The sequence below is a fragment of the Pelodiscus sinensis genome, chromosome 1, assembly GCF_052426305.1.
Source record: "Pelodiscus sinensis isolate ZL-2025 chromosome 1, ASM5242630v1, whole genome shotgun sequence".
NCBI lineage: Eukaryota > Metazoa > Chordata > Testudines > Trionychidae > Pelodiscus > Pelodiscus sinensis.
In genome coordinates, this window is record NC_143052.1 from 351,663,699 (window position 1) to 351,675,323 (window position 11,625).

The following is an 11,625-nucleotide window of genomic DNA, read 5'->3' on the forward strand; positions in this document are numbered from 1 at the left end:
TCTGTATGATGTGCACTCGATCACTATGGATTAATCAAATATAACGCCAAGTAGGTAAGGATTAATTGAGAAGCAGATGCAAAGTCAAAAACTAGCCCAAACTAAACCTCCCTTTCTGCAGTTTCAGCCCATTGCTTCATGTCCTATCATTAGTGGCCAAGGAGAACAATTCTTCCACCACATACTCCCTTTTAGATAAGTGAAAACTACTATCATGCCCCCTCTCAGTCTTCTCTTTTCTAAACTAAACAAGCCCGATTCTTTCAGCCTTTCCTCATAGCTCATGTTCTCTAGACCTTTAATCATTATTGTTGCTCTTCTCTGGACCTTCTCCAATTTCTCCACATCTGTCTTGAAATGTGGTGTCCAGAACTGGACACAATTCTCCAACTGAGGCCTAATCGGTGCGGAGTAGAGCTGAAGAATGACTTCTCATGTCTGCTGATAACACTCGTGTTAAGGCATCTCATAATCATGTTTACTTTTTTTGCAACAGTGTCACACCATTGACTCATATTTAGCTTGTGGTCCACTGTGACCCCTAGATTCCTTTCTGCAGTACTCCTCCCTAGACAGTCGCTTCCCTTTCTGTATGTCTGTTTGTTGCATATTCTTCCCATGTCAATGGAACGGTGAACTCTGTGAATGAGCTCATATAGTACATACCCACATGCACTGCAAGACAGTCTGCCTATGGGTTTATACTCCTGTAGGGGCTGTAAGCTGAGAAGTTGGGAAATTGGCTGGTGTCTGCTGTTTGTGGATGGGTGACTTTGGGAAGCCCTCTGTGACACAAGCATGGGGGAGGGAGTATAGCCTGAAGAAAAGACCCAGATGTAGCAGTTGTTGGATTCCTTTAACTTGAAGTTCTCCTCACAACAGAGCACACCTGTCTGCAATACCACACATCAGGCAAACATCAAGGCTGTTCCCTGGGAAAATGTGGGACACCATGCGAGACCATCTCCAGGTCATTTTGACCCTGGGATTGGAGAAGGAATCATTAAGTGACTGGAGAAGTCCCATTGCACCCAGTTCTGATGCAGGATCATTTCTGCATCGATTTCTGAAAGATCAGCTCAGCATTGAAATTGGATGCTGACCCAATGCCGAGAATAGATGAACCTTTAGAAGAGTGTGCACTGCTAGATATAGATCCACTTTAGGCCACACACAGGGGTCATGCCAAATGCCTTTCACACCATAAGGCTAGGAGAAGAAAGCCTTTTCTACACCTTTCTGCATACATCAATTCTGGATCATGTTTTTTGGCCTCCATTGGGTGGCAGTGACTTTTAAGAGCTGTTACAGCTGCTTGGGTGGTATTCTAGGGTATGCTGCTATGATGAACCGAAGATTAGTTTTGGTCCTGCATCTCATGGCAATAATCCTTCACATGGTGCAGATGGCAGTACATTGTAGGAAATCCATTCCAATTGCCTTTGATAGTTAAGTTGCTGATTGGCTAATCATTTCTTCTCTCCCGCAGATGCATCTCAAGCTGTTGTTGCCCAGGGTCTATTTTCTGCTCTTCCTGCTGCTCACAAACTTGAGGGAATTTTCGCTTGGGGCTGGGCCACGTGAATATCCACAGAGACTCTACAGGAGAATTATAAAGGTTGCTGCTGAGCATGGAAAGGTTCAGATATGTGAGATTCACCCACTGGTTCTCAGGGCTCTGACTTCTTGTTGCTGTAAGGAGATTTCCTCTCTCTGCTGAGTAGATTTGTGGTGAGTTGTCTGTTTCTGCATTAATGTGAGCGGTGAGAGCTCAGTAAGGGCTCCCACGATTCACCAGGATGGTGACTTCAGTTGTTTGTTATGGTTAGAAATTGTGTTGAATGTGCCTGCTAAAACCGGAACTACCATGTATCAGAGATAGTGTAGACAAAAAATTGTTTTTTAAGATCAGGGCTTTGTCTCTTGTCCTGTCCTGCCATCTCTCCCAGTAGCTACCTTGCCTAGATCAAATTGTGTATCTTTTTTCGAGTTGCAGTCCAGTGTAGACGCACCCGGAGTGAAAAAAGCATTATTTTCATCTGTTTTGAACTTGCCACATTTAATTGAATGTCCTCAAGATCTTGGAGAAACCATGCTTGATCTACTCTCCACCCGTCACAAATTCATAGAGTCAGGTCCTGTCCCTTCATTTTCATTGTCTTCGTAATGTCTCAATCACAGTCTTTCCAATCTCTCCCAATATGAAAGTTTCCCTGTGGCCCATTCTTATTTCACTTCCCTGAATCCCTCTACTTCTGCTATACACTGGCAGGATTTTCCGGAAATGCTTTTAACGGAAAAGTTTTCTGTTAAAAGCATTTTCAGAAAAGCGCGTCTAGATTGGCAGGATGCTTTTCCGCAAAAGCACTTTTTGCGGAAAAGCGTCCGTGGCCAATCTAGACGCGCTTTTCCGCAAAAAAGCCCCGATTGCCATTCTCGTGATCGGGGCTTTTTTGCGGAAAACAGTACTGTGCTGTCTACCCTGTCCCTTTTGCGCAAAAGTCTTTCGGAAAAAGACTTTTGCCCGAACGGGAGCAGCATAGTATTTCCGGAAAATCACTGACGATCTTACATGAGATCGTCAGTGCTTTTCCGGAAATTCAAACGGCCAGTGCAGACAGCTGGCAAGTTTTTCCGGAAAAGTGGCTGATTTTGCAGAAAAACTTGCCAGTCTAGACACAGCCTGTGTGAGAAAGCTGCCTGGTACTACACAAAGGAGTAAAACATTGTCTGACTGATCTCATGGCATTATATTTTGTTTATGACTCCCCACCCAATTCCTCCTGGATCTCAATGTTTTCTTAGTTTGACCACACTTGCACTGTGAACGGGATTTCACAGAGCTGTACCCTGATGCCCAGGTCCTGCCCTGAGTTCATGCAGGTAAATTAGAACCTTAGAATCATAGAATCATAGAATACTAGGACAGGAAGGGACCTCGAGAGGTCATCGAGTCCAGTCCCTGTCCTCATGGCAGGACCCAGTACTGTCTAGACCATCCCTGATAGACAGTTATCTAACCTACTCTTAAATATCTCCAGAGATGGAGATTCCACAACCTCCCTGGGCAATTTATTCCAGTGTTTGACTACCCTGACAGTTAGGAACTTTTTCCTAATGTCCAACCTAAACCTCTCTTGCTGCAGTTTAAGCCCATCGCTTCTTGCTCTATCCCCAGAGGCCAAGGTGAACAAGTTTTCTCCCTCCTCCTTATGACACCCTTTTAGATACCTGAAAACAGCTACCATGTCCCTCCTCAGTCTTCTCTTTTCTAAACTAAACAAAGACCTTCAGCCTTCCCTCATAGGTCATGTTCTCTAGACCTTTAATCTTTCTTGTTGCTCTTCTCTGGACCCTCTCCAATTTCTCTACATCCTTCTTGAAATGCGGTGCCCTTGTGAGGTGTGTGAGGAGTTCAGACTTTTCCTTGCAATGAGCAGACATGCTGCAGTTATTAACATTGAAGTTGAACTGCTATTATGGACCAGTCTCCCTGGCTTGGTTAGCTCCCTCAGAGGACTTCTCTGGATTTCACAGTGACCTAAAGAGAATCATAGAATCATAGAATGCTAGAACTGGAAGGGACCTTGAGAGGTCATTGAGTCCAGTCCCTTGCCCTCATGGCAGGACCAATCACCGTCTAGATCATCCCTGACAGGTGTCTGTCTAACCTGCTCTTAAATATCTCCAGAGATGGAGATTCCACAAGCTCCCTACGACAACTTCCCTAGGCAACTTATTCCAGGGTTTAACCAGCCTGATAGGTGGGAAGTTTTTTCTGAATGTCCAACCTAAACCTCCCTTGCTGCAGTTTAAGCCCATTGCTTCTTGTCCTATCCTCAGAGGCCAAGGAGAACAATTTTTCTTTCTCCTCCTTGTAACACTCTTTTAGATACTTGAAAACCACTATCATATCCCCCCTCAGTCTTCTCTTTTCCAAATGGAACAAGCCCAATTCTTTCAGTCTCCCCTCATAGGTCATGTTTTCTAAACCTTTAACAGTGTTACTCTGTTGACTCATATTTAGATAGTGGTCCACTATGACCCCTAGATCCCTTTCTGCAGTACCTCTTCCTAGACAGTTGCTTCCATTTGTAAATGTTGACACCTTTCTAGATTCATAAGAGTTATAACGTATCTCCATTACAATGTTACTCCCCCACCCTATGATTCTCTCTTTTCACAGGCACCTTGAACATTTCTCAGCCAGACTAAGACATCAACCATCTCATGGTGGACTTCAATGTCACCCCCTCAAACCCTTCAACATTCATACTTACAGGCATCCCTGGCCTGGAAGATGCCCACGTCTGGATTTCCATCCCAATATCTATATTCTACATTATCACCCTGTTGGGAAATTTCACAGTTCTCTTTGTTGTAGGCAAAGAGCAGACTCTGCACAAGCCGATGTTCCTGCTGCTCTGCATGCTGGCGCTCACCGATATTGGCGTGTCTACCTCCATCGTACCAAAAGCCCTGTGTATTTTTTGGTTCAAATTAAAAGACATTTCTGTGGATGGCTGCCTCACCCAGATGTTCTTCTTTCATGTGGTTTCCATTATGCACTCAGCCATCCTTGTGACAATGGCCTTTGATCGCTACGTGGCCATATGTAATCCTCTCAGATACACCACCATCCTCAGCAATGCACGAATAGCTAAGCTAGGGCTGGTGGGTTTGGTAAGAGCTGTTCTCTTCATTCTGCCCCTGCCCTTTCTCCTAAGAAGGCTTCCATTCTGTGCCAGCCGCATAATCCCCCACACGTACTGTGACCACATGGCTGTGGCAAAGATGTTGTGTGGGGATATCACAGTGAATAAGATATATGGATTGTTAATGGCATTTGCAGTCATGGGTTTCGACCTGACACTCATTGCTCTGTCCTATGGTCTGATCCTCAGGGCCGTCCTCAGAATCTCTTCCAAAAAGGCCCACCAGAAAGCCCTTAACACTTGCACAGCCCACATATGTGTGATCATGATGGCTTATCCTGTAGGACTCATCTCCACTCTAACACACCGGTACGGTCAGGATATTGCTCCCTATGTGCACATCATCTTGGCCAGCCTCCATATCCTCATACCCCCACTGCTGAACCCCATCATTTATGGGGTCAAAACCAAAGAGCTTCGTGACAAAGTGGGCAAATACATCTTCAGAATGGGATCGACTATTGCCACTGAGTTTAAATGTGCCTGAAAAGTAAGTTTTTTTCAGAGCTGTTCCACTTTACCCTGAATATGATGGGTAAGTACCTAAGAATGGGGTTGAGTTAATTCCAAACATGATTTACATACCTCCACTATGAAGTACTAAAAATATTCTTACATAATTAACAGGTGAAAATATAACTGGCCCTTTTACTGATTAGAATTGGAAGAGTGTACAGAAGAAACATTAAGTGATAACGAAAGATGTGAGGGGATGTAAATGTTAAGTGTAGCTATCTTCAATAGTAAAATTTTATGAGATGTATGTGTGTGATGTATGTGTTTTGAAGATGTTATAATGCAATGTACTTTGGAGTAACCCTCTGAAGTCATCTTGAGAGACATTTTTTTTTCTTGGCACCCATTTCTCCCCAGCAGGTGAACAACTAGCCACCGTGAGGCTCTTGCAATACCATTACAGATGTTAGGAAAATATCTGGGATTTCCTAAGACCATTCCTTATGTCCGTGTGTGATTAAATCTAATAAAGTGCAGTGTTAGATGAGAACATGCTGACTTGCATTTAATCTCTGATTTATTCCTGACACCGCCTGAAGTGAAATTGTTAAGCTGCTCTGTCAGGGAGTATCAAAAAGCCACCCAGTTTAGAGACTTCTACGTTTAACTTTAACATCGCCTTGGAGTCAAGTAACTTACTGCTTTGTGGAACTGATTTTGGCTTTGCTTTCATCTGGAACATTCCAAATCCACATCAACCTTTCTGGTTTTCAAAGACATCAAAAATAGGTGTTGAGATTCCATCGTGGAGTTTGTGAAACAGATGAGATGTGATCACCCCATCTAAAAAAAAAAGACACATTGGCATTGGAAAAGGTTCAGAAAAGGGCAACAAAAATGATTAGGGGTTTGGAACAGGTGCTACTTGAAAAGAGTCTAAAAGACTGGGACTTTTCATTTTGGAAAAGAGGAGACTAAGAGGTGATATGACAGAGGTCTGTAAAATCATGACAGGTGTGGAGAAAGTGAATAAGGAAAGGCTTTTAACTTGTTCACATAACATAATGACTAGGGTCACCAAATGAAAGTGATAGGTAGCAGGTTTAAAACAAACAAAAGGAAGTTTTTCTTTACACTGTGCAGTTAACCTGTGGAACTACATGCCAGAGGACATTGTGAGGACCAGGACTTTAACAGGGTTCAAAAAAGAACTAGCTCGATTCATGGAGGTTAGGTCTATCAATGGCTATTAGCCAGGATGGGTAGGAATAGTGTCCCTAGCCTCTGTTTGTCAAAGGCTGTGAATGGATGACAGGAGAGGGATCACTTGATGACTACCTGTTCTGTTCACTCCCTCTGGGGCATCTGTCATTGGACACTGTTGGAAGACAGGACACTAGGCTAGATGGACCTTTGTTCTGATGCAGTCTGGCTGTTCGTATGTTCCTATGAAACAGAGACTGACACCAAATGTCCAGGTGATGGGATCACTTGCAGTAGTAACTGGAGTAAGGAGAAAGCCTGAGATATAAGCCATGGTATCAAAGGTCTGCTATGATGCTGAAGCTGGTCACAGAGTCATACAAGAAGAGGGCCAATATTGCAGAACCATTTAATCCTAAGGAGCGCTACTCACAGAGCACTCATGCAGACACATTCCAATAATTGTTGGTACCTAAACATCCCCATGTCAACGAGTCTACTAAAATATTCCACCAGGGTAACAGGAGCACACTGGAGTCTCCTAAAGAGTGAGATCGGGACGACTCTGATCCAACCAACATGTAGAAGGTGATGTCATCAGGCAAGACTAACTTGCTTATATCACAGCATACAAATGCGTCTCAGAGGGTGTATCTTTCTTCAGCCAAGGAAAGGGATGGAATGCCCTTCCATTCACTGAGCTGTGTCCATTCTCATGGGCATACATTGCAGTGGGTCAGGAAAGCAATGTCGTAAATTCAAGATTCCTGCTCTGTCAGTGAAAATTAAAGGTCAGCTGTGTGTGTTTTTGTAGGCTCCCTCAGTATATCGTGCTAGCTCTGTGCAGGTAGCCAGCATAATAGACTTCATGAGAGCCCCCTAAGACCACAGACTCAGATAAGATACGAAGGTACCCGAGTCATGTTTATTGTCGAACAAAGTAAAATAATAGTCTTTGGTAGCCAGATGGCCCGCCGAGCTCCTACGTGTTTGTACCCATGACAATGGACTCAGCTCAGTCAATAGTATGGATTTGGTCTCTGTTTGTCGGAGGCTGGAGAGAGATGGCAGGAGACAAATCGCTTGATCATTGTCTTCGGTCCACCCTCTCTAGGGCACCTAGTGCTGGCCACTGTCGGCAGAAAGGATACTGGGCTAGATGGATCTTTGGTCTGACCTAGTACAGCTGTTCTTATGTTCTTATGTTCTTATGTTCTTATTTCACTATTGTCCTCTAGGCCAGCCAAAGAGTTAAGTTGAGGTACCCCAACATTTATTGACAGAGATAAAAAATCTGTGATACGCACCATACGTATCATCTTACATATTGATGACATATTTGGTACGTCCCCTTGTACTTTCCTCCAGAGCATGCCTATTCCCCACCCAGTGTTATGCTTTCACTCCTGTTGTTTCAAACTATTTTATCATGTACTGAGTTGGGGTGTCCTTGTACTGTCCTGGTGGAATCTATCTATCCATTTCATGCACTTTTAACAGTGCAAGCAGTTCTAGCACCAAGAGACACTGTCTTGCAGGCAAACATTTGCTTTTGACATAGCCTGCCTAATACTCATAGTATAACTCTTGCTGACTTTGGTTCAAACACCACGCCCATGCTTCAGGATCTTTCTTTCTCCTACATATATTGTGATAGACCCCCCGGCTGTGTCTACATTGGCACCCCTTTCCGGAAAAGGGATGCTAATGAGACACTTCGGAATTGCAAATTCCGCGGGGGATTTAAATATCCCCCGCGGAATTTGCATGAACATGGCTGCCACTTTTTTCTGGCTCGGGGTTTTGCCGGAGAAAAGCGCCAGTCTAGACGGGATCTTGTGGAAAATAAGCCCTTTTCCGGAAGATCCCTTATTCCTACTTTCAAGTGAGGTGTCCAGATCACAGTGAAGGGTCCTGAAAAGAGGTGAAGTTGGGATAGGACGTCCTGCCTAATATACACACCAAAAAGGCCTAACGAGGATTCCTGGGACAGGGGCTTGTCTCAGACTGTAACATACTGTGGACATCACTGCAGCAGATTAGCTTTGATACCTCCTCCCATCCCCATCCAAACTATCCCTTCTACTTTGAGCAAGCCTACTGCCACATTAGCACAACACAGACAGTCTCTGCTTCCCCTCTCCTTCCTACAGGCCCCGTCCCTTTCTCCTTTCCTGCACAGGCTGAGCTGCTATTGGGGTTCCCTTCGCCCCCAGACAGGCAGTTCAGGCTGATTTCCCCTGATAACCTCAGTTTAGTCAGACGTTGGTCAGAGGACAAAGGTGGAATTTTGGGCGGGTAGGAAGGGCATCAGCTGTGCACTCTGCGTCGGGACTTGCATTTCATCCTGTTTCCCTTTCACCAGCCAGGTATGAGAGGCGGGCACAGAATCCAAGTACTTTCCCCTCATTCTCTTAGCATCTGGGGAACGGGATGAAAAGCCAGCCACATCCCAGAGCACACAGCTCCAACCTGCCCAAAATTCCACCCTTGTCTGAGGAGATATTTCTGTGAGCTGTTGCTGTGGGATCTAGCACCTGGTTGTGGTCCTGGTTGAGGGCTATCACTCAGTGGCAGCGTTAGAAATTGTGGGGTGGGGGACCTTTCTGGAGAAGTGGGGCAGGTACATGGGCATGTGGACGGTGCTAAGGGCTGTTGAGACAGACAGTGGAAGTACAGGGACAGGGGAGAAGTGCAAGGGATTGTGGGTGAAACAAGCACCATGTAGACATACAGGTGGGCAGCGCTTTTGACAATCACATTTTCTTTGGGATTTTTGCACCCAGGCTGGAGCTGAGCCTTTCCCTGGCCCAGGCTGTGTCTAGACCGGCAAGTTTTTCCACAAAATCATCTGCTTTTGCGGAAAAACTTGCCAGCTGTCTACACTGGCCGCTTGAATTTCCACAAAAGCACTGACGATCTCATGTAAGATTGTCAGTGCTTTTCCGGAAATACTATGCTGCTCCCGTTTGGGCAAAAGTCTTTTTTCAAAAGACTTTTGCGCAAAAGGGCCAGTGTAGACAGCACAGTACTGTTTTCCGCAAAAAAGCCCCGATCGCGAGAACGGTGATCGGGGCTTTTTTGCGGAAAACCGCGTCTACATTGGCCATGGACGCTTTTCCGTAAAAAGTGCTTTGGGGAAAAGCATCCTGCCAATCTAGACGCGCTTTTCCGAAAATGCTTTTAACGCAAAAGTTTTCCTTTGAAAGCATTTTCGGAAAATCATGCCAGTGTAGACGTAGCCCCAGAGTGTTCCTGGACAGTGTTCAGGATCTTTTTGCCCTGGCAAGCCACAGAACCGCAGCCTGGGTATCACAATCTTTTCTCCATTGTTTGTGTCCAGTCATTGGTGTTAACTGTTAATTGAGTAACTTTCAGGCATTTCCCTAGTTGGGGAAAAAAAAAACACCTTGATTTTTGTACCTCAGATGGTTCCTTCTCCGAGCACACTCTGACCCCACTCTACTGTCACATCCCTGGCTGCTCCAGTTCCAACAACACGCTGGTTTTCAGGGCCTTCTCCATGCTCTAAAGTCATGCCTGGCTCCCAGAACGCTCCCTATAACTCCTTCCCTGCAACGGGTGAGCTGCCTCCCGCACACCTGCTCCTGTGGCAGAGGGGTGATCCGTGATTGTGTCTCACCAGTGACAAATCTCACACATGGAGTGGTGAATGCCAGGGAGGAGCCTTTCTGGAACAGGTGAGGGCCGACATAAACACAGCTACCATGTGGAGGACCCCCTGACTGCTGACTCCCCACAGCTCTTCCGTTGCAGCGGGTGAGATAGCTCCCATCATATCTGCAAGCTTAGCTAGGGGAAGACCAGGGACCGTATCTCACTGGTAACAAATCTCATGGGCAAATTCCATGGCAAGCAGCTGGTCTGCTGCTCTTGTTACCCACATACACTCCATGCGGTGATTCAAGGACAGCTATACGGGAATAACTCACAATTTGAGATGTTTGCCCATTATGTAAGGAGAGAAGGCAATTCTGGGGCATGTGAGGGCTGAGATAAGAGCAGCTGTGACGTGTCTGAGTTACAGGAAAGGAGATAGGATTCCCCCTTGGGAAAAGACATTATCATGCTGAGCTCAAAAGACTATGCTCAAAAGAATGGGCAGGAAGGGTCAGAGATCTTTGGTATTTAGGGCTACAGGCCAGTGCCTTTAGCATTTCCTTTATTTATTTATTTTCCTTTGTATCTTTGCTTTTGGTGACCCACTTTCTTGCAGATTCCCAGCTTTTCCTCAGGTTGCAGTTGGTAACTTAGAAGTGCGAAGACAGACGTGTCGGCCGCTAAGCTGCTCAACCTTCTCATGCCTGAATATTGCTGAAGTTTTCTGAGGACCCAAAAATTGGTGTATCATAAATAATAAAGAGGAGTTCAACCTGTGGAACTCCTTGCCAGAGGATGTACTGAAGGCTAGGACTTGAACAGGGTTCGAAAAAGAGCTAGGTAGATTCATGGAGGTTCGGTCCATCGATGGCTATGAGCCAGGATGGGTAGGAATGGTGTCCCTAGCCTCTGTTTGTCTGGAAATGAGTGACAGGGGAGGGATCACATGAGGATTACCTATTTTGTTCCCTCCCTCTGGGGCATCTGGCATTGGCCACTGTCAGCAGACAGGATACTGGGCTAGATGGACCTTTAGTCTGACCCAGTATGACCATTCTTATGTTCTTATTACTGGCCATTGACTCAGAGAAATCCAGATTGGCTGGCAATCTGTGTCAAATAAAACAATGTGTGTTCTAATATAGCTGTGTAGATATGTACCTCGGGGAACAAAGAATGTATGTAAGGCTCAAAGGGTGGGGGACTATCACAGGAAGCACAATGACTCTGAAAAAGATTTGGGGGCCTGCTGGGATAATTTGCTCCAGAATACTCAAGTCTATTCTGGTAGTCTTAGAGTCATGGTGGAGCCAGGTGACAGGATTTGTGGGGTTGGGGGATGATGGGTAACCATGAAAGAGATCAGGTGATGGCCAGAGAGAAAGAAGTCAACAACAGAAGGCAGTGCTTAGTAATGGAGTGATAGGACTTTAAGGGTGTGTCTAGACTACAGGGTTTTGTCGACAAAAGTGGACTTTTGTCGACAAAACTATACCTGGATCTATACTGCCACCGAGTTCTGTCGACATAATGACAACAGAACTCGGCAGTTTTGTCAATGGTGGTAAACCTCATTCTATGAGGAATAACGCCTTTTGTTGACAGAGTTCTGTCGACAGAAGGCGTTATT

At 45.3% G+C, this 11,625-nt stretch overlaps 1 protein-coding gene across 1 annotated transcript; it reads left to right on the plus strand.

Moving 5' to 3' along the window:
* Positions 1 to 4,215: 4,215 nt before the first annotated feature.
* Positions 4,216 to 5,202, plus strand: LOC102443766 (olfactory receptor 52N4-like). Its single transcript, XM_006110234.3, has one exon. The coding sequence runs from the start codon at positions 4,231 to 4,233 to the stop codon at positions 5,200 to 5,202; it is 972 nt and encodes a 323-aa protein (XP_006110296.3). The 5' UTR covers positions 4,216 to 4,230.
* The last annotated feature ends 6,423 nt before the right edge of the window (positions 5,203 to 11,625 follow it).